The sequence below is a fragment of the Rhinopithecus roxellana genome, chromosome 15, assembly GCF_007565055.1.
Source record: "Rhinopithecus roxellana isolate Shanxi Qingling chromosome 15, ASM756505v1, whole genome shotgun sequence".
Lineage (NCBI taxonomy): Eukaryota > Metazoa > Chordata > Mammalia > Primates > Cercopithecidae > Rhinopithecus > Rhinopithecus roxellana.
This window is the reverse complement of record NC_044563.1, coordinates 21,549,863-21,573,183: the sequence shown is the minus strand read 5'-3', so window position 1 is coordinate 21,573,183 and position 23,321 is coordinate 21,549,863. Positions and strand designations below refer to the sequence as shown.

General features: G+C 49.1%; 1 protein-coding gene across 1 annotated transcript in view; it reads left to right on the top strand.

The window, feature by feature from the left end:
• Window positions 1–23,321, top strand: part of P2RX3 (purinergic receptor P2X 3) — a 34,204-nt gene that overhangs the window by 5,180 nt on the left and 5,703 nt on the right. The window contains exons 2-8 of the mRNA XM_010353410.2: window positions 3,040–3,175; window positions 3,611–3,682; window positions 3,921–3,984; window positions 4,678–4,771; window positions 5,136–5,213; window positions 6,342–6,483; window positions 7,361–7,497. Of these exons, the coding sequence (XP_010351712.1) occupies window positions 3,040–3,175; window positions 3,611–3,682; window positions 3,921–3,984; window positions 4,678–4,771; window positions 5,136–5,213; window positions 6,342–6,483; window positions 7,361–7,497 (723 nt within the window). The remainder of the gene's footprint in view (window positions 1–3,039; window positions 3,176–3,610; window positions 3,683–3,920; window positions 3,985–4,677; window positions 4,772–5,135; window positions 5,214–6,341; window positions 6,484–7,360; window positions 7,498–23,321) is intronic.

The window sequence follows — 23,321 nt, the reverse complement described above, 5'->3', positions numbered from 1 at the left end:
TGTGTAATCCTGGTCAACTTAGCACCCACTCTGAGCCTCAGTTTCCTCATTCATGACATGGAGGTAATAACAAAGCTGTCTCGGTAAGAACGTAGTGAAAGATCCGGTGCGAGTGCCGCACTGGTTATATAATAGTAATCTGAACTCTGCATCTCCAAATGTTCCTGGACTTTAAGGATGCAGGGCAGGGGCCTCAGAAAACCATTTCCTGAGGTCGACACGGAGAAATGTGTCTATTCTGTGGCTAGGCACGCTGAGGCTCCGTTCCAGAAGGGTGTGTTTAGACCACAGTTTGCACTCTGCGAATGTACAGCTGCGGCCAGCAGCCATCTTAGCTGGAAGCAGAGAGCCTGGGCCCCAGACTTCACTCCCCTTCACTCTGCAGGGCCCCAGGCCGTGAGCTAATAATGCACATTTGGGTTTCCTGTGACAGGGAGGCTCCCTTCTCTTCTGCTAGTACGTAATTTGGCAGATGGGATTTCTACGTGAGGCTTACTTCCTTGTGAAATCTGAATGAAACTCCTCCCCTTCCAAAAAAAGAAGAAAAGAAAAGTGCTGGGAGATAAAGCAGCACCACAAAGCCTCATCAAAGGCGGTGTTTATGAGAGCATTTTACAAGCACGCAAGTCACTCTAAGTGGTGCGTTAATCAGGATGCCGCCCGCCTGCTATAAAGCAGCAATAGGAAAACAGGTAACGCGTTTGAAGCCATTTGCCGGTGCTGTGAGTACACCCTTTTTCTGCCGCTCAAGAAATCATTCAGAATTCAAGCCAGTAATACCACCAAAAAAATGATAACTATGTGAGGTAGTAGATATGATCACTAGCATGACATGATCATTCCACAAGGTACAGGCATATCAAAACACTCACACTGTCCCCCGTGAATACATACAGTTATTATCAATAATAAATAGGGCTGGGCGTGGTGGCTCACGCCTGTAATCCCAGCACTTTGGGAGGCTAAGGCAGGCAGATCACTTGAGGCCAGGAGTTTGAGACCAGCCTGGCCAACATGGAAAAACCGCATCTCTACCAAACACAAAAGAGTTACCGGGCGTGGTGGTGCATGCCTGTAGTCCCACCTACTCAGGAGGCTGAGGCATGAGAATCGCTTGAGCTCGGGAGGCAGAGGTGCAACCGAGATCGCGCCAGTGCCTGGGTAATAGAGTGACACTCTGACTCAAATCATAATAAATGGTATTTATTTATCAAAAATTTAAACTTAAATTAGAATAAAAAGAAAAAAAGATTCAAGTGAGCAAAGGAAGCTCCATGATGGAGATAATACCAAACCCTCTCACTGAAAACTGAGCAAAGAGCCACTTGCAAATACCCGCTGGTGTTTGCAGTAAATAGGATTGTGGTGTCCAAACTACAAGTGACTGGGACCCCCGGTACGTTCTGGGAGCTGCTGCTCTTTGCATGTCCCAACAGTAGGTGACCCCAGAGATCATTCAGTCCAACCTCCACCTGAGGAAGGGGCCTCCTCTCAGCACACCTGCCAGGTGAGCATCACGCTGTCCTGGAGTCTTCCCAGACGTGTGGCACACATGGGGTGACTTCCCGCAGCAGCCGGTTCTGGCATTGAAGTCCTCACCCACCTCCTTATAGAATCCTCAGGTCAGCCCAGCTGCTGCCTCTGCAGCTTCCCAGCCTCTAACTCCTACAGCTTTGTCTTCTCTGGGCTACACAGTCTCAACTTCCTTCCACTCACCTTCATCTGGTGTGGTTTTCCAACCTCGTGCCACCCTGGTTAGATGCAGAAAATGCCCTGACCCAGCATTTCCAAAAGTGTGCTCCTCAGTTGCACGAGAGGTCACCAGTATTTCTCCAAGACTGGCTTCTGTGGTCAAATAAGATTGGGAGACATTGAGGTTAACAAAATGTAACAGACGCATTTGTTTGTTTACATTGTATGTTTCTCAGGGAGGGAGGAGGGTTGCATGGCATTTTCTAAACGTGTTTGATGAGGTTTTCTCATCTGTCAAATGGGGACGGTGGCAGCATCTACCTCCCAGTGTGCCATCAGGAACAAACGCAATCTTGCCAAAGGCTGGAAGTGTGGGATTAAGTGAGGCTGAGCGGGGACTTGAGCCTTGAGGGCTGTGATTGGCCATTTCAAATGGAAAGGCAGGCACGTTATGGGAAAGCAGAGGCACGAGTTGACAGCAAGTATCTGCAGGCCCTACTTGCTGAAGGCGGGGCGGGGAAAGTCTGAGAAGGAAGGTAGGGAAGGAAGAAGGGAAGGCCTCATCCACATGGTCCCATAATGACTTAAAGCTGCAGGAAGGAGCCAGTACAGGTAAATGACCACTGGGTGGCAGCACAATCCAAGGAATAAGATCAGAAGCCTCTCCCCTCCCTCCTCCCCCAGCCTCCCACCTTCTACCCAACTCCTTTATCTGCCAGGTGAAAGCTCAGCCGCTGCCCCTGCTTCCTTCTCCGTTCTCATCTGACACCTGGGCAGATGGATTCTTCCAAGCACCCAGCTCCCAAGGACCTTCATTGATTTGTTTACTGAGCTACTTTGTGTTGGGCACTTAGGGTACAGCCGTGGGCCAAGGCTGGAACGCACGGGAGCAGAGGCCTGGGATCCTCTGTCCTCCTGTCTCCTGGGTGCCTGCCAGAGAAGTGGCCCCCATCAGCAGCATGGAATGACTTTGAGCCAGGCATTCTCAGTGGGGCCATATGGCCCCCAAGGAGGTGAAAATTGGTTCTCACTCTTTTTATGCATAAAGCACAAATTTGCATACAGTACATAAACAGATATCTGTGATATCAAAGTTTCATGGAGGGGGAACCACTGCGGGGGAAATGTCTAGAAAGGCACCTGAGGGGCGGTAATGGGACCAAAGGTGGAGAAACGCTATTCTAAGTCAACCAAGGGCTCACTCTAGGTCTCACGCCTCCAGAAGGAACCATCCGCACACCCTGCCAGGCATGGCCAAGTGTTGGCAGGAAGGTGACCTCTCCCAGTTTCTGTCTGCTGGGTCTGTGGACTCCTCTCTTTCTCTTCATTTATGCTCTCCTGCCCCAGGTGGGTTTTCTTGCACGAGAAGGCATACCAGGTACGGGACACAGCCATTGAGTCCTCGGTGGTAACCAAGGTGAAGGGCTTCGGACTCTACGCCAACAGAGTCATGGATGTGTCTGATTATGTGACGCCACCTCAGGTATGGTCCCCTACCCAGAGAGGCATGCGGATGCCCAGGCACTGGGCAGGTTGGAGGGGAGAAAGCAGAGCAAAGAGCGCCAGTGGGATTCCCAAAGCAGAATCCATGATGTCACTGATCCAGAGGACCTCTCACCCAGCAGCTGAGAGCGGTGCAGGAGCTTGGGCCCGCGGTGCTAGGCACCACGAAAGCTGGGTTCCTCTCCAGGCTCTGCCACAACGTGTAGTGCAATCAAGGACAACACACACGGGGGAAGGCGGGCATGTGGGTGGTTGCAAAGAGCCAGCTCTGCCCCTTACTAGCCCTGTGACCTCGGCCAAGTCACTAAACACAAGCCTCGCTTTCCTCTTCTGCAGAGAGGGGATATCAGTTATAGTCCCTATCTCCCAGACTGGGACTGTTGCGTGTTTTTCTCTCCCTTCTTCTCCTCCCAAGGGCACCTCGGTCTTTGTCATCATCACCAAGATGATTGTTACTGAAAACCAGATGCAAGGATTCTGCCCAGAGGTGAGGGGAGGAGACAGAGAGGTTGGGTGAAGCAGGTTGAGGCTGAAAATGTTGGTGGGAGTAGGACTGGTGGCAGGGAGGGGTGGAGTATAAGCAGAGGCCCTAAGTCTGGCCTTGCAGCTGGGACCCGGGACCTCCACCCTCCTGAGGCTGCTGGCTGTGGGGAGGTCATGGGAGCTGAGGGGCTCACCAGGCCAGGACAGGGTCCTTCACGAACCTGTGACCTGTCTGCCCACAGAGTGAGGAGAAATACCGCTGTGTATCAGATAGCCAGTGCGGGCCTGAGCGCTTCCCAGGCGGGGGTGAGTCGGGCCCCTTCCCCACCCCACAATCCCAAGTGTTAGCAGGACCCATGGGGGAGAGCCCGTCGTTGGAGAGGGAGTGGGAACCAGCCTGTTCCATGTCATTCTGCTGGCATTTACAGATGCTCCCTGGGTGCCACACCCAGCAGGTGCTATAAGGTTGGCATGGCCCTTGCCCAGAGGAGTTGCTAGTCTAGGATGGTGGTGACAGACAGGGATGCTTGAAGTGGCATGTGTTGTCCAGGAGGTACAAAGGACTGTGGAGCCTGGGGGCGGGGGAGAGAGTGCTTCTGGGTGGGTGGTACCAAAAGGCTTCCTTGAGGTGGTGACATTTGGGAAGGTCTCTGAAGATGAATAGGATTTGGCAGGATAGAGGGGGTTTCAAAAAGTGCATTCCAGACAGAAGGAAGAGCTGCAGCACAGACTCAGAAGCAAGGAAGGAAGAGCAAGAAGAAGAGGGGTCCTCAGGGTTGCTGAGCCTGGGAGAGCATGAAAGGAAGGCTGTCACCTCCTTTTGTCTGGGTCTGGGGCTCAGGAGAAGAAGCAGGAAAGGAGTCAGCTCCCTTTTCCCTGCCCATTCTTTCCCCCCACTTGCCAGGGTCCCTGATGGGGGGAAGGAAAGGACGGGGGAGGAAGGGAAGGGAGAGGAGCAAAGGGCAGGCAGCCACCCAGCAGCTGTGGCTTCCACTTTAGGGATCCTCACTGGCCGCTGCGTGAACTACAGCTCTGTGCTCCGGACCTGTGAGATCCAGGGCTGGTGCCCCACGGAGGTGGACACGGTGGAAACGTAAGGCTCCAAGACAGATGGAAGGAGACAGGCCCCCACCTCAGCTCCCCTTTGCCCATGTGGGAGCTGTGCATCTCTGAACTTGAGGAGAGTCTGTGACTCTACCCAGTATTGTCCCTTCCTGCTGTGAGGGGGTGGACTCAGGCCCAGGGTATCATCTTCCCCAGCCCACTCACTTGCCTCCTCCTCCCACTCTGACCCTCAGGCACAAACAATCCCTTCCTATAGCCCGCTCTCAAGGTGCCCTTTATCTATAAGAGCTCTCCCTTTGGAGGCATCCACCAGGAAAGGTCGCCCGGGGGTGAAAGACTTCATTTCCCCCTCTTCCTCCTGGAAAGCTAAGGCCTCCTGTGCTCACCCACAGGCCCATCATGATGGAAGCTGAGAACTTCACTATTTTCATCAAGAACAGCATCCGTTTCCCCCTCTTCAACTTTGAGAAGTGAGTCCCCACTTCTTCTCTAAAGCCAAGATGCAGGCGCCCCCAGCCCTGCCACCTTGTTTTCAGGGAAGTGGAGATCCCCCTCGCCACAGTTCTTCCCACTTCCACTGACCCATCTCCCGGGGCTTCCATTCCCAATCTCCCAGCGGGCCTTGGCCACTGAGGATCAGGTGAACTTTGGGGTCAGTTTCTCTGCCAGCCTCCCTGCCTTGGGGCTCAGATCCAAATGGGAGTTTTGCTTGGGGCAGGAGAGGGACAACTTAGGCCTAGTCCTGGGTCGAGGATGCCTTCAACGGTTGAAACCCTTTCGGTCTCGTCCCATTTCTTTTTCCCCACATCTAGCCCATGTGTGGATATCCCTTTTCTCTTAGTCAGTTCAGTCCCCCTTCATTGACTCATTAATTCCGCAGCTACTCGGTGGGCATTGGCCATGTGCAGAGGGCAACGCCAGGCACTACAGAAGTGCACTAGGCCAGGCGCAGTGGCAAACGCCTGTAATCCCTGCACTTTGGGAGGCCGAGATTGGTGGATCACGAGGTCAGGAGTTTGAGACCAGCCTGGCCAACGTGGTGAAACCTCGTCTCTACTGAAAATACAAAAAAAAAAAAAAAAAAAAAAATTAGCCAGGCACGGTGGCGCACGCCTGTAATCCCAGCTACTTAGGAGACTGAGGCAAGAGAATCGCTTGAACGTGGGAGGCGGAGGTTGCAGTGAGCCTAGATTACGCCACTGCACTCCAGCCTGGGCAACAGACAGAATCCATCTCAAAAAAAAAAAAAAAAAAAATGCACAAAGTAACCAGGAATGGTTCCTGCTCTCCCGAACTCCCAGCCTGGCAACTGGAGATTAGTCACCGATGTACATCACCCTGATACAGGGAAGGGGGTGATGGGGCACCAGAAAGATGCAGGGAAAGGAAAGAGGGGAGGGAGATGGTGAGGTCCAGATGAAGGCTGAGGGCTCAGATCCCCCCTAGGCGTGGAGGGCTCAGATCCCCTGGAGGGCTCAGATCCCCTCTAGGCGTGGAGGGCCCTGAGGCTCCGGAAGGCCGGGGGCGGGGGCGGGGAGATTGCATAAGACGATCTTCCCATGAACCCTGGGCCGACCTCTCTCTACGCTCCTCCGCAGGGGAAACCTCCTTCCCAACCTGACAGCCAGGGACATGAAGACCTGCCGCTTCCACCCGGACAAGGACCCTTTCTGCCCCATCTTGCGGGTAGGGGACGTGGTCAAGTTTGCGGGACAGGATTTTGCCAAACTGGCGCGCACGGTGAGGACCTAGCCATTCTTCCGCGACCCCAAACTCCCCAACTTCAGCCCTTTCCCAGATGTCAGGGCCCTTTGGCCGGCACTGGCCAGGAGCCGCCGCGAGACAGCGCCACCTGGTGGAAGCATCCCGGGCCCGCCACTGGCTTTGTGCCTGAATCCTTTTTCCTCTCCCCACGCAGAGCTGTCTTGCCCGCCCCCGCTCCCGCTGAGCCCACCTTCCTCAAGCCTCAGTTTCCCACTCCTATCTTCACACTTCGCCTCAGGGAAAGGCCTTAGATCTGCGGTAATCCCTAAACGATGGGAGAGTAGACCTGTGGCCACTTTCTCCGGTGTTGTAGCTAAAGGACTCAAGATCCCAAAAATAGGACTCAGAGGCTCCAGCGTCCGCAGCCGAGCCACAGCCTTTTTTTTTTTTTTGAGACGGAGTCTCGCTCTGTCGCCCAGGCTGGAGTGCAGTGGCGCGATCTCGGCTCACTGCAAGCTCCGCCTCCCGGGTTCACGCCATTCTTCTGCCTCAGCCTCCCAAGTAGCTGGGACTGCAGGCGCCCACCACCTCGCCCGACTAATTTTTGGTATTTTTAGTAGAGACGGGGTTTCACCGTGTTAGCCAGGATGGTCTCCATCTCCTAACCTCGTGATCCGCCCTCCTCGGCCTCCCAAAGTGCTGGGATTACAGGCCTGAGCTACCGCGCCCGGCCACCACAGCACTTCTTTACTGAGCAGCATGTGACACATCACTTTCCTTTCTCCCTGCCTCCGTCTCCCACCTGGAGGATGGGAGGAAATCATTTGTCACGACTTCCACCCCACCCCCACCCTGGCCCAGCGCAGGGAGTCGGAGGGCGAGAGGAAAACTCATACCCGACCCCTTTCTTCAGGGAGGAGTTCTGGGCATTAAGATTGGCTGGGTGTGCGACTTGGACAAGGCCTGGGACCAGTGCATCCCCAAATACTCCTTCACCAGGCTCGACAGCGTTTCTGAGAAGAGCAGCGTGTCCCCAGGCTACAACTTCAGGTAATCCCCTATCTCCTGGGACATCAGGAGAAGAAGGTGCGGGCTGTTCTAAAGAACTTTATTTCAAGCAGCAATGTTTATCAGAGAGACAAGATCCCACATCCATCCACCCACCCCCTGCCCCAAGTCCCACCTCAGGTTTCATTTCAAATCAGGAAGGACTCTCTAACAGCCGTTAGGATCTAGTTGGGTGTGCTGGGAGACAGTGTCTCCTTATCACTGGAGGGGACCACGCCAAGGATTCCTGCTGCAGGTCAGTAGTTAGAAGACACTGCCAAGGTCTCTTGAAATGCTGGGATTCTGCGATCCTTTGCCTGTTGCTAACGCTGGCCTGAAACTGTAACGTGCTTAAGTGCCTTCCAGATAGGCGCATTCCCTGCCCTGGGCCTGAATTTTCTAAGGTTTCTCGTTCTACAAAGTAAGGGTGATAACTTGGTATCATTTTACATTTTACAAGATGGTACTTTTGCGTTTCTGTCCACAAACATGTGTCACCAATAGCAAATTATAATTGTCATTGGCTCTTCTTCAATGCCTCTGCAAACAAGAACTCAGACCAGTCTTTAAATATCATCCCAATGGCTTTGAGACTTCAGGGATCTTTTCAGGTTTTGTTTTGTTTTGTTTCTCCATTTTGAAGAAAGGGAGAGAGGAATCAGAGAATAAACTGTTTGGAAGCAACTGAAAGCGCTTGAACAAGCCATTGGTCTTCTCCCATCCTAATTTCCCCATCTCTGAAATGGTGATAGTACCGCTGTGATCTTCAGGATTCAATTAACCAATGTGTGAAAAGCTTCAGCTTTCTGTTTTGTTTCTCTCTTACTTTTTTTCTGAATCATTCATTTATCGATTAATCCATTAAACATGTACCAATTGTCTACAACATGCTAAGGGCTGTACTCAGTTATCTTAGGTTAGCAGTTCTCAAAGTGTAGACTACAAGGTCAACACTACTTATTAAAAGTTTTATTTTCTTTTTAATTGATAAATAACAATTGTGTATATATATGGGATACAATGTGATGTTTTGATATATGTATACATTGTAGATTCCCCCCAATTTTTGAAGATCCTGAAGTTTCTGACCGGGCCCTGTTTAAGTACACAACAATATACACTAAACAGCTTAAATAGACTAAATAGGCTGTGACCAGGGGGAAAAATACATAAGAATATATTTCAGTTACATTTGAACGTAGAATATACATTTGAATATATTCAAATAATTGTTACTCAAATTTCCTTTGTTGAGGTGGTATTCTCTGATACAATAGCATATATAAGCAAAAATAATCATTTCACCTTTTTAAAATGTTAATTTATAACTTAAAAAATAATTGCCCACCCCATTAAGCTTTATATTTAATAGTTTAAAATATACATGTATATTCTCTGGAAAGAAGAATCTTTAAAAATTGAAAGTACTTTCATAATCAACTCCAAACTTTAAAAAAACCATAGGAAACAACACATATTTTAAAGTAGGTTAAAAATACTGTTCGGCTCACTGGCAGAAATTGGCATATTTATTCGGTTGGTATATCCCACTGAGATCAATACAAAGGATATTTGTATGGTGGCTTAAAATAGTAACATATTAATAAAATTCTCATGATCTAAAATGCAAGTTTTCATCTACATAACTTCCCTTTGGCCATTGGGAATTCTTTAATCCTCCAAATAACTCATTTGGCAGGAAAGCTTATGAAGAATGTGAATATTATAAAGACCCCCAACTACTGATATACAGTTTTAGAACAGCATCTCTCATCTAAAGAAAAATTGGTCTGGAGTGCTTTATCTCCAATTTATTGCACTGCAGCTGCCTTCCCTCCCTCCCCACCTGAGCACAGAAGGATGTGAGATAGACCTGGTCCTAAATAAGCTTGGAGGGTATTTGGGGAGGCAGGACAGAGTATCTCCAAAGACCCTGCCTATGTAATACCCAGAGGCCTAAGAGAAACCACCCCCTCTTAGGATCTCAGATAATTGACTCCTCCAACAAAGCCCTCCAGGCCAGAGAAGGAGGCAAAGCTGCTTAGTTTCACCCTTTTGATTTAAAAGTTTCCAGAGGGCCAAAGTAATTGCCCTGACATTGGGGGATATCTGATATCCGTGGCAAGCAGAGGGCTCTGCCCAAGCCCCTTCCAGTCCCTTCACCTGGGTGCCCACCCACCACCCTCATGTGACCCTCAAACTACTGGCACCCAAGGCTAAGCTAAGAGCCCACGTGTGGGAGGCTGCAAAGCTGTCTTTCTGAATCCTCGAATAGGAGAGAAAGGGTCACAAAGTCAGGTTCAGTGTGGCTCACAGTGCACTTTCTATGATATGGTAAAATTTGCACTGTTTTTTAGAATTTCACCAAGCTACTTATCGGTAGAAACCATACTAGTTCACCCTGTATGCAAAATGCTTTGTGTGCTTCAGCTCAGCGTTCCTTGCCCGCCCTACAAAGTAGGTGCTACGATATCCCCTGCAACTTTACAGAGGAGAAGATGGAGCCTCACTGTTAGATAAGGTTCTTAAAGTCACAAAGCAAGCAAGAGGGGGAGCCTGGATTCAAAACATATTTCTTTGGATGATCTCCACCCCAGCCAGGAAGACTAGGGACATTTGTACTTGTTAATCCTCAGGAAAAAAGCATGCCCATGTGGTCGACACTTTCATCCCTGCTTAAAAACAAAGCATCCAAGTTCCAGGGAGATTTAAAGACTAGCAGATGCTGGCGGTGCAATTCATAGCCTGGCCTTTTGTCTCCCAAACAAATTCATTTGCCACTCCCTCCAACAGAGGCTTTTTTTCAACACCCCTACTGTTGCCGTTTGCTCTGGAGGGAATGGAATTATTCAGCCAAGATTCGGCCTTGTGTGAATCTGCTAACTAAGACATCCAGAGGCAGCTAGAGATTCACATTTCCATCACTAATTACGTTCGCAGCTCTCTTCCAAATGTCACTCCCCCCGCCCCTACTTTTTGTAGCTCTTTGCCTGCAGAATCAGAGATTTTGAGAATTTATAGCTGTTGAAGTTCCCTTGCAGTCCCCCAAAGTAAGACGGGTCACTTTACAGATGAGAAAGCAGAAGTTCCAAAGGGGGCATCTTAGAGTAGCCTCAGAGGTCATTGGATCTTTAAAAGAGTTTATAGAGGGCCCATGTAATCACCCTGACATTGGGGGATATCTGATATCCGTGGCAAGCAAAGTGGCCTGCTCCAGTCATTGGAAAGGTGACCTCAAATTGAGCCAAAATGTTCTCCCTTCAACTCCTTCCCAGTGTACTTGGTGCTGTCCATGCAAATTCATCTTTATTTCTGTGATCACCTAAAGATTCTGTTCTTCCCCTACCTGAAATTTAGTGGAGAGATTTTATTTTTACTCCTTGGTCTGTTCTGCGTGGCTAAAGACTCTGTGGGCTGCTTTAACTTAGTATTTTTATGAAGCCTCTTTCCAAGCATATTGAGATTGCAGTCAGTGGGGTCATCTGGATTTCTAGCAGACAAAGTGCAGCAATTTCTAAAAATAAGAACTGTTGAAAGTCGCCAGTTCAGTGGTGCACAAGTGAAAGGCGCTCTCAGCAGAGCCCCGCAGCTCTTCAGGAGGCTCTCTTCTCTGTTGGCGAGATTTCTGAGGCCCGGGTAGACCCTCGATTCACAGGAACAGGACTTTAACCAGGGTACTATGTTTCCCAAAGTCCTGGGAGCAGGTGATGGTGTGTGTGTGTGTGTGTGTGTGTGCGCGCGCACATGTGAGTTCGTGAGAGTGGGCGTATTTGTTAGTGGGTGAATGTGTGAGGCTGAGAGTGAGTGTGTCTGTGTGTGTGTATGCGTGAGTGTATAGGCATTGATGGTGCAATGACAGATTAAAAATACTGTATCCGTCAGGGTCCCCGCAGGAAACAGATGGCACATTCTAACTGGGTAATCCGAGGAGAGTTTAATAAAGGGACTGCTTCAAAGGTGTGGGCAGGGTATACGGAAACCACACAGGATAGTGCAGTACCAGGGCCAGAAACAGGACACCAGTTACCACCCAGGTCTGAAGAGGCGAGGAGAGGAAGCAGTGACAGGAACATGGAGACGGACAGAGCTGTGAACAGAGGACAGCCTGACATGTGGCTGTGACTCGGGAGAGCCTCACCGGAAGCCAGAGCTGAGGCAAAGCGGCACACTGAGGCAGCCCAGGGCAGGGTGAGGAAGGAAGGAGCGTGGACCAGAGGGGCAACTGCAGAGATGTCCAGGACAAGTCCTAACGACTTTCATCTGTGAAATCACAGCCCTTCCTTAACTTTCAGAGGTCTCTAACTGCTTTATGTCCCCGATGAAAGTGGGGAAAATGCATCAAAGGAAGATGCACGTATTCATAGACATGAGAAAATTCACAGGCAAGTTATCTTCTTAAAGCATATTTTATTTCTTCTTTCTTTGTTTTTTTTTTTTTTTTTTTTTTTTTTTTTTTTTTTTTTTTGAGACAGAGTCTTGTTCTGTTGCCCGGGCTAGTATGTGCAGTAACGCAGTCTCTGCTCACTGCAGCCTCCACCTCCCAGGTTGATGCAATTCCCCTGCCTCAGCCTCCCCAGTAGCTGGGATTACAGGCGCCCGCCACCACGCCCAGCTATTTTTTGTGTTTTTAGTAGAGACGGGATTTCACCATGTTGGCCAGGCTGGTCTCCTGACCTCAAGTGATCCACCCACCTTGGCCTCCCAAAGTGCTGGGATTATAGGCGTGAGCTACCACACCTAGCCAAGTTATTTCATTTCTACAAATAAGATATAAATACATTCTCGGAGAAATAAATCCAAGCAATACTGTTATATACAGAGTAATGACATGGGAAGTCCCCTTCATTCCCTAGGCCTGCACCCTTTGCAGGGAGTTAACATCTGGGACAGTTTAATGAGTTTCCTTCCAGTTCTTATTCTGTGCGTTGATATTTATACAGCATAAAATTCCAAGACTTTGAGGCTCTCTAAAAGCCTATCCTGTAGCCAGGTGTGGAGGCTCCCGCCTGTAATCCCAGCACTTTGGGAGGCTGAGGCGGAAGGATCCCTTGAAGCCAAGAGTTTGAGACCAGCCTCGGCAGCAATAGCAAGACTCCTTCTCTATAAAAATAAAATTTAAAATTCTAAAAAATAAATAATAAATGAAAGCCTATCCCTGCACCTCAGATTAAGAGCCCTAGAGTTAAGTTTGCAAAGCCCTTTCACACCTATTTTTGACAGGATTCATAGCTCACCATCCTTCCCCACCCCCTAAGGTAGGCTCAGAAAGATTTTGAAACTTGCCTGAGATTATACAGCCTGATTAAGAGGCACATCAGAACTCAAACCCAGGGATTTGATCTATATCCATTGCTTCCAGCATACCTTGCGCCATCACATGGCTTGCAAAAAAGGAAAAAAAACTAGCCGTAAGAGATCTACCCGGTGGTGATGGCTGGTGTGATTGACGGGAGAGAATCGAAACAGTGCATTTCAAAATGCCTGATTTCTTGTTTCTCCTCTGAGAGTTCGTAAGACAGCTTTGCTACTAAAAGGCAACGCAGTTTTGGATTTCCTCTCTTGGTGTCTGGGACAAAAAAACACTTGTTCAGCTGCTAGATGTTCCTGGTGCGGTAGGTGTTTCTAGTGAGCGTTTCATGTTGGAAATGTACCCACAGCAGCTTTCATGAAGCTCGGAGATTTGGCGCCTGTCCTGCTTCCAGGCAAAAACGTGTGGATCAGCAAGATCTTAGGCCAATTGACAGAGACAGAATCGAAGTGCACCCTTGGCTTTCATCATTCTCTCTACAATCTGGATTTTTCTCTTTCCAAAAGCCATAGAATATGTGTTAAAAGCAGCCGGCACCAGCATTTCCACAGAAACACTTGAAGGCCCTCTTCCATGGGAAGTGTACTTGCTTGAATTCTCCATAATCCATCTTCTTCTTCATCTTTTTTAGGTTTCAGTGGAAGTGATGCAATTAGAGTGATCCTGGATTTAAACAGCGCTTTATCGTGTTCATGCCTACCCTATTCTCACAGCAACCAGTATTATTCATAGAAAATACTAGCTAACACTCATTGAACACTTACCAGTGAGCTAGAGAATTAGCAGATGCTCTGTGTGGATTATCTTGTTGACCCTGAAGAGGGAACATTTTGAAGCCAGGAGTGGTGGCTCACACCTGTAATAATCTGAGCACTTTGGGAGGCCAAGGTGGGCGGATCACGAGTTCAGGAGTTTGAGGCCATCCTGGCCAACATAGTGAAACCCCATCTCTACTAAAAAAAAAAAATTTAACCAGGCATAGTGGCACACACCTGTAATCCCAGCTACTCAGGAGGCTGAGGCAGGAGAATCTCTTGAACCCAGAGACAGAGGCTGCAGTGTGCTGAGATGTCACCGCTGCACTCCAGCCTGGGTGACAAAGTGAGACTCTGTCAAAAATAAAAAAAGATGTAACCGCTCAAGAGGACATTTTAGAACTGGATACCTGAGCTCAGGGGTTTCATCTACCTGCCCAAGGCCACACAGCTCCTACTGCTGGTGCCAGAATTGAAACCCTAGCAGCCTGGCTCCAGAGCCTGTGCTTGCAACCACAAGTAGGACCAGTATGGTAACTCCCATTCTACAGATGAGGAAACTGAGGCCAAAAAGATCCCTCTCAGGGACAGAGAGCGAGTAACCTGGCTCTCAGGTACATCTTCTGGCTCCGAGCCCATTGATCATTCCCTACCTTATTAATTAAAGATAAATTAATAGTAATGCATTTTTAAAAGATCAACAAGAAACATTTTTTTAATGTCTGCCTTTGAGGTTGATTTAGTGCCTGGAATATGAATAAATAAGTATGGCTTTGGGCCCTTCTCTAAGGAGAAGAGTTCCAGCCTGTTCTAAGGATGTTGCCCCACCCTGAAGCAAAGAGTCTGCCAGGAGATATTTTCCTATCAGTATGAAATCAACTGTAAAAGTGTATTTCAGCTGGCAAAATTACTTCCCACCAGGCAAAGCTTTGCTGAGAACACCACCACTTTCACTTAGAAACCCAAATTCCAGGCCCAAGTTTTCCCTTGCAAGTCAAACCCGGCTCCCGCAAGTTTGTTGCTGTTTTTCCTGCTGCTGTGACAGTTACGTGTCCCTGTTTTAAGAAGGAATTTCCACCACTCCATGAGAGGATGGATCATTTCTAAACAGATGTCTGAGAGCTTCCAAGGGATTTGTACATCGTGATAAAAAAACCCTTCTCCATTCAGCAAACGTTTATTGACTGCTGACGACTGCAAATGTCAGCTCAGCATGGGGAAGTACTTCTAACAGTTAGAGCTATCCAAAGCTAAATTTGGGCTGCTTCTACAGGTAGTAAGTTTCCTTGCACTGAATGTATTCAGGCATCGGCAGGGAAACCCTTTGTAGATAATGCAGGGAGAACTTTGAAGGTCTCTTTCAACTTCCAGATTATATCACATGCTGGGCTTTGTGGTGAACGCAGAGATGAACCAGACCAGTTCCTAGAATCAAGCAAGTTTTAATATAGTGATGATAAACTTGAATCCAAATAACAAAAATGCTCATACAAAAAAAAAAAATATTTTGTGCTGGGACAAGCTGAGGATAGTCAAGATGAAGCAGAGGTAAAGCATAGGGCCCAGGCTGTGGGCTACAGTTCAGGCCTTGCTGTAAATCCTGGATGTGATGTAAAGCACATCTCATCGCCTCTGTGGGCCTCAGTTTCCGCCTCTGTAAAATGGGCTGGTTAAAGATGATGATCTTTTAGGCTCCTTCAAGCTCTAAAAGTCTGAATCAAACGTGTGTGGGTGTGTGAGGAAGGGCTGTGGAAATTTGGGCTGCTGAAGCATGCACTATTATTTATAGACCTATCACAATCACATTGGAATGGAGCTCCAGCCCTGCCCTGCAGAAGCGCATCTGACAAATGATTTATTATGGTAATTGACGTTTGTACTTACTCATTCTTTATCTATTGCTGGTAATGCCACAAGGGAGCACACACACACACACACACACATGCACGCACAACATCCCAGCACTATTAGGCCTCAAAATCATTCGACTGAGTCCTGCGTTAGAGGTGTCCTGTCTGGTCACAGCTAGGGGTGTCTCAGTGAAGGCCCCGGAGGGAAAGCACATTCAGCTGGGGTTTGTGAAGAAATTTACGCAACAGGGACCAGCATGGGAGTCCAGGCACTCAGGGAAGCCGTCACCACTGTAGACCTGCCGCCCCCGCGCGGGGGGGAATGGGAGCCTAGTTTTGAGCTGGGGTACCTGACAGGAGCAACGGTCAAAGTGACACAGCCACAGGCAAAATCAAGGCAGAGCAGGGAAGCGGCAAGCGGATACATACCGCATCCCCTTCTTCCCACCCTTGGGTCCCCTGCCAGTGCTGCCCATTGACCAAATTCCCCAGAAACCAGCGGGGAGGAAGCCAGGGAATGTGGGCTGCAGAGGTCCACCTGCAGGGCTCCCCAGACCAGAGACTGGCTCCCGGGGCAAGTGCAGAGTTTTCGGCCCACCAGGCAACCATTCCCGCTTCCCTTCAAGTGTCTGGGCTCCAGCGGCCCTTCCAGCCGCGCCTGTCAGAGGAGCCGCCGACCCTGACAATTCCAGCCCTGCCTGTACCTCTGGGGCTGCTTTCCCCTTTTCCAGCTCGGCGTTGGCAGCTGTTCGGGCTCTGTTCTTTCCTCTGATGCCTATGGTATCATCACAGTCACAGCCGTGCTGTGTTTTCTCCACAGCTGAGTGTTTTCACAGACACCAGCTTAACAAGCTCCCTGCCCACTGAGGCTGCAATGAACTCCTTTTGGCTCCTCTCTTAGGGGGGCCGTAGGGGTAGGCAAGGGTTTTGGAGTCAAGCAGCCAGATTTCAGATCCTAGCTGTGCCCTTTGTGGGCAGAGTAACCAATGGAGCATGTCTGTGCCTTTCCCCAGCCTGTAAAATCAGGAATGTTGCCTGATGACCAGTACACAGTATTAATAGAAAGCTGTGTGCTGGGTACTGTGCTCAACCTTCACATTCCAGAGTCATTTTATCCTCTAGGCAACCCTACAGCTACTGCTCTCATCTCCATTTTACAGATGGAAAAACAGACTCAGAGAGGTAATTCACCCAAGGTCGTATAAACTAGGTGGCATAGCCAGGATTCAGGCCCAGGACTATCTCATTTCAAAGTCCCTAAGCCGCCAGCTACCTCGTTCAGTTGCTGTGAGTCCTGAATGAAACAACAGGTGTGGAGGAAGCCTCTAGCCTACTGCCTAGCAGGAGTAACTGTCCTGCATATATTTCCCTACTGTTTCCCCCATTGTCCCTATCGAGAGGCTGGCTCCCACCAGTGGCACCCACTTTCCCACCTAGCTCGCTGCCAAATCTAACCGTGTCCTGCTGGGGAGAGAAATAGCCTGTTGTTACCACCTTATACTAGCTCCACCTGCAGAATTAGGAGCATTTGGGGAAATCAGCGACAGCAGGAGGGAGCCCTGAGGACAACCTAGGTAAACTCAGTCTTTGAGATGTCAAGAATCCCAGAAGTTCATTTATTCTTCTAGCAAGCATTTACTCAACCCCCTACTGTGGGCATTAGGCCTTTGGGCAAACAGAGACAGTGAGATATGAGGTCAGGCGCGGTGGCTCACGCCTGTAATCCCAGCACTTTGGGAGGCCAAGGTGAGCGGATCACGAGGTCAGGAGATGGAGACCATCCTGGCCAACATGGTGAAACCCTGTCTCTGCTAAAAAAAAAAAAAAAAAAAAAAATACAAAAAATTAGCTGGGCATGGTGGTGCACACTTGCAATCTCAGTGACTCAGGAGGCTGAAGCAGGAGAATCACTTGAGCCTGGCAGGTGGCGGTTGCAGTGAGCCGAGATCGTGCCACTGCACCCTCCAGCCTGGCGACAGAGCGAGACTCTGTCTCAAAAAAAAAAAAAAAAGAAAGAAACAGTGAGATGTGGCCAATAGTCCACAGTCCATAGTCCAAATTATTAGCTATAGTCTGGTGTGGCAGATACTGTAGTAGAGGCCTGAATCCTAATAGAGACAGAAAAGGCAGCCCCGGGGGATGTCCCAGTCTCAGCTCATAGCCCTGGTTTGTAGCATTTGCTGGATTTCTGTGAGGTAAATACTCCAGGATGGTCAATTTCAAGCTACCAGGGTGAAGTCACTAAACGTGGAATTGGGAAGAGATGCACACAATTGGCTGCCAACTGGGGCGTGCGGACCCAGCCACTGCCACTTCCATCTGCCTCTACCCACCAGCCCACCAACCCTCTTCCAGCTGCTTCAGAAACACCACGTTCTTTCCCGTGAGAGGGCCTGCAGTTCCCTCAGCCAGGAAAGCGGCCCCCACCTCTGGCCTTCTTGCCCTTTTAACTCTCCATCCTTCAAGCCCCAACTTGAGGGTCACTTTCTTTTTTTTTTTTTTAATTTTAAGTTCTGAGATACATGTGCAGGATGTGCAGGTTTGTTACATAGGTAAACGTGTGCCATGGTGGCTTGTTGCATCTATCAACCCATCACCTAGGTGTTAAGTCCCGCGTGCATTAGCTATTTATCCTGATGCTCTCCCTCCCCTCACACTCCCAACAGGCCCCAGTGTGTGTTGTTCCCCTCCCTGTGTCCATGTGTTCTCATTGTTCAGCTCCCACTTAGGAATGATAACATGCGGTATTTGGTTTTCTGTTCTTGTGTTAGTTTGCTGAGGATGATGGCTTCCAGCTTCATCCATGTCCCTGCAAAGGTCATGATCTCATTCCTTCTCATGGCTGCATAGTATTCCATGGTGTATATGTACCACATTTTCTTTATCCAGTCTATCATTGATGGGCATTTGGGTTGATTCCATGTCTTTGCTATTGTGAACAGTTCTGCAATCAACATGCATGCTTGTATCTTTATACTAGAATGATTTATATTCCTTTGGTTGTATACCCAGTAATGGGATTGCTGGATTAAATGATATTTCTGGTTTCAGGGTCCTTTTCACATGAAGCCTTGCCTAACCCCCAGCCTAGGTCAGACATCTAACCATGCTCATAGAATGGCACTCCTCTCCTTCCCAGCCCTTCCTTATATCTGATTTTAGCTATTTATGGGCTTGTGTGGTTAATTAGTATTTCTCTCCCTCTCATGACAGCAGAGCTTGGCAAGGTATCAGCAGTACCTGAAACAGTATCTGGCACAGAGTAGGTGTGCTCCAAATATTTGTCGAATGCTAAAAGAACGAGAGGCCATCTGAGCTGGGCCCTAATGGATGAATTGGAGTCTGCACGGTGAAAAAGGGAGGCAAGAGGAACAGCATGGGGAAAAGCATGGACGTCTGTGTCTGTGGGATGTGTTCAGGAAATGCAGGAAGGCAGGTAGTCTGGTGTGGCTGGAACTTGAGTGTGTGGCAGGAAGAAGAGCCTGCAGGTAATACAGGTGGACTGGGGCAGGTTGGGAGGGGCCAAGGTATCAAATAGTGCTGTCATTCTCACCAACCCCAATCCTAACCAAGAAAAAAAAAGTGATCTGGTAAGAACCAGAGGACTTGGGGGAAATAAGCCTTGGGCATGGTGTATGTAGCTGAGCCATTCCCCTTTTTAGATGAGGAGGCTGCAGGGTCCTTCTGTCCTGACACTGTGTGGCCCCCCAGGCTTCCTGTTCTGCTCCCAGCCAGGGATTCTGGGTATGGAGACCCACCTAGCAAATGCAAAAAGATGCCCCAGCTGGAGAACAAAATTAGTTATGACCTAACAGAAATCAGGCAACAAAAGAACAGTGTAGAACGCTGGCTGAGAGTGTGGGTCCGACAACTGGACTGCTTGGGTTCGAATCCCAGCTTCACTCACTGTTGGTTTTGTGACCTTAGACAAGTTGCTTCACCTCTCTGATCTGATTCCTCAGCTGTGACATGGGAATAGCAACAGTACTTAAATGCAGTGGGGTGGTTGTGAGCATTAAATGAGCTAATAAGCATAAAGCACGTAGCACAGTGTCTGGTCACAGAGGAGCACTCAGTAGATGCTGGCTGTCATTATTACTAATATCATTATCTACAGGAGCCAGGAGAGTGTAATGATCAAAGTCAGTGTAGATATTGTTTCATTTTATGTTTATGCTAGGATAAGAAAGGGATGTGTTTTAAGCACTGGCTATATATGGACACTCTCTCAACTCATCCTCCTCAGAGCCCTTTTTCCTCCCATTTTTCAGTTGAAGTAAAAAACTCAGAGAAGTCGAGTGACTTTCCCAAGATCAAGAAGCTAATTCGCAACAGCCATAGCACCACGCCCAGATCCCCTAGGGCCTCCTTAGAGGGTTTACTCCTGGGATGTAGCATCAAGGGACTGTGCCCTCTGTCTAATCCTGAGTAACTCTCCAACTTCAGCTCTTTCTTTGTCCCTTGGCAAATTACATCTCTCGCCCATGAAATTCTGGGAGTTTGTAACAGTCAGGGTTAGTATTGCTAGTTGTTATAACAAACAAACCCCTCATTTCAGTGACTTAATGTGAAGGTCGATTTCTTGCCTATGGCACAGTGCACTGAGGGCCAGTGGGGGTGGGGAGCTCCACGCAGTCATTCAGGGCTCTAGGCTCCTGCCATCTTGACTCAGACTCTCTAGAGTCTCAGAGTCCTCTCCTGACTCCTGAGCAACTGGCCGTCAGGTGAGGAAAGGGAAGACGTAGAAGGTACACTGCTCTAAACCACCTCAGTCCAGAGGGAACAGACCTCGCTGCCATTCACATTTCACTGGCAAAAACTAGTCATGGGGCCGCAGCTAAATGCAGGGGACTGGGAAATGTGGTCTAATCATCCGCAAAGAGAGGAGGTAACCAGACCCTGGTGACCAATGAGCCGTCTCTGCCACAGGGGTGGGCAGATTCTGTGATCCCCAGTCAGCCACAGAAGAGTGCAGAAGCTGGGACTCCTGGGTTACCCCTCCTGTCTGCAGCCTGGGCCCACACTCCCTGAGCTCTGTTCCTCCTCCCTCCACCCGGGAAGAGAACCAGTCCCTGCCAACCCTCCTCAGAGGGTGGGTGGTTGGTGAGATAATGATCTTACCATGCTTATTGCCTCTTGGAAGGCAGGTGCTGGAGAAAAACCAAGTCTGCTTTGATTTTTCTCCCTGTTCCCTTCACATTCCTTCCCAGGATAAATTTAGCCAGCCCTCACTTTGAACGGCAGTGCCCAGGATACGACTTTTTGTTCTCCAAGTCGATGTCACTGTCAGAGCCGTTTTCATGGTTACAGCTTCCGGCCAGCAGTGAAGATTTCAGGATCACAGGCCCAGCCTCTGCCCTAGCCAAACATCTGTGACCCAGCCTCTCGCCCCTGCCCACTACCCATGGGCATGAGAAGCCAAATCTCTGAGACAAGGGCCTTGAATTCTCCAGTGACGTGAGACAAAACACAGTATTTAGAAGGCTTTGAGATCTCGCACAAGGGCTGCGTTATCCTTAACAGCCTCCAAGAGCTCAGAGGCAGGACGGTTCAAGGGGCATAAGCGTGAACTTTGGAGGCATCAGTATGGATTAGAATCCCAGGTCTGGCAAGTTACCTTCTCACCTGTCTCCTCATCTGTACAATGGGTCAACAACAGTGTAGTCTCCATGAGATTAGTGGAGATGCTTATATTAAGGAACCACCTATATTGCTGGTGCTCTATTAACAGTGGGCATGGAGACAGTGATGGTCTGTACTTACCTTCAGGAGAATCTGAAAGCCACAGTAAGGACTTCCTGGAGCCTTCTGCCCATTCCAGATACTTTTTTGCAAACTTCTTTAAAATATCCTGAGAGTCCTCCTTGAAGAATTTATGTTCTTAGACCCTCTCATCTTTATAGAAATGACGTCCTCTCTTGTGTCCATCCTATTATTCTCCTTTTGCTGCACCTTGAATTCATTCTGTTTTGCCTTGGTTGTGACGCTGTCTTCCTCCACCACCTAGACTTGAACTTAGCATCATTTTAAAGCTGGTTTAGCCCCTCCCCTCTTTCCCTGACCTCCAAGCCCTCTTCCAGCTAAGTGGTTGCACTTCTTTCTGCTGCCTTCTCAGCGTCACTCTCATTCTTACTCTGGGTCTTACTCTTTCTTGGGATCCTCTTGCCTCCCCTGCCTCTCCCTCAGCTGCACAGCCCAAAAGAAAACACCTTCCCAGGTCAGGCTCCCCTGGAAACCATTTTTTCACTGAGTCGTTCTCAGCCTTACTCGAGCAACAGGTACATCACTCAGGCACACCAGCTCTGCTCATGCCCACGCACAGGCAGAGAGAAAATGTGTCACCCATTCTCCTGTGCTCCCTCCTGACCCAGATAAAGCTCTCTAGGACTGAACTTGCTCCTCTGTAAAGTGGGAGTGGTCAGGGTAGGTGTCCTGAGAGGAAACAGTGGGTGGTCCCACAGGGGTGATTGAATAAAGAGACTATACACAAAGGTGCATTCGAGGTAAAGGGAAGGGAACTAACCAGGCCAGTGAAGAGCCTCTGTGCTGGCAATGAGGCCAAGCTGCTACCACCTAGGCTGGCGGGAGTAAGGAGAGGACCAATTCCCAGGACCTGAAAAAATGCCCAGGCTGCCCAGCCACCTCAGTGCCCTGGTCTTTCTTTTTTCCTGCCTTCTGATCTCCTGTCAGTGCCTTCCATTGGCTGAACCCACCTGGAAATGGAGGCCAAAGCAGTCTTTGCAGACCAGGCTCTCAGGGCCCAGAACTGGGCACAGAAGGGACAGAGAATGGGTGTGGAGGAGCAGACAGAGTCTCTAACACAAGAATCTCAATGATGTCCACGTTTACCCTGTCTCACCAACAGACCTTCTAGTGGGGCATGAGCACACCTGTGCTTATAGACATGGAAGCAGACATCCTGAAGGCTAAAGGAACCCCAGAGGCCACATTAACAAGTGGCAGAGCTAGAATTTAGATTCATTTCTGCCTGATTCCAGAGTGCCCCACTGCCAGATGGCAGCCAGAGCAGATAGCGGCAGACGTTTTCCTTCCCCATCACAAGTTACCTTCCTCCCATGTCTGTAATCCCTCCATGATTGATTCACTTGGGTTGAGCATTTCCTTGTCTCTGTTGTACAGTTTCAAATGCAAATATCCCTGTCAGGAGCATCACATCAATCACTGAACACTTTCAGGGAATCAGTTTCTCAGACCCCTGGTGGGAGAGGCCTGGGAATCTGTGGGGACTGGAGACACTGAGAGAGAACAATGTCGACCCTACAAGGCTAAGGAGCTTCTGGGCCCTTTCGTTCCCTTGATGTCACTTAATCCTCACCACTTTCCAAGGTTACTGGCATCGGAAACCCATTTTACAACTGTGGGACAGTAGCCCAAAGAGATGACACTTTCCTGATGTTAGAGTTTGGCCCATGATGGGCAGAGCCACACAGCAGAAAGTGCACTGGCTTTAGAAGTCAAAAGACTGATGTGATTTGAATCCCAAATCCAACACTTCACTAACTGTGAAACTACAGGCAGATCTCCTCCCTACCATAGGCATCTGCAAAATGGGGGTCTGAACACTCACCTCTGTGTTGAACACTAACCCCTGTTTGTGGTGAGAATGAAATGGGATCATTTTCCGAAGTCCCCAGCACAGGTCATGGCACCCAGAAGCCAAGGCAGAGAAGGTGCAGGGGTCAAAGTCTTGGACTTGGGCAAATCTAGTGCTGAGCTCACCAGCTGGTGAACTCAGCACCAGCTCTGGGTGACCCCAGACCCCTCAGAGCCTTGTTTGAAAAACAGAGCAATCACATGCCTATCTATAATCATCTGCTTTCCGTTGCTTCTAACAAAATACCTGAATCTGGGTAATTTATAAAGAAAAGGAATTTATTTCTTCATGTATAGAGG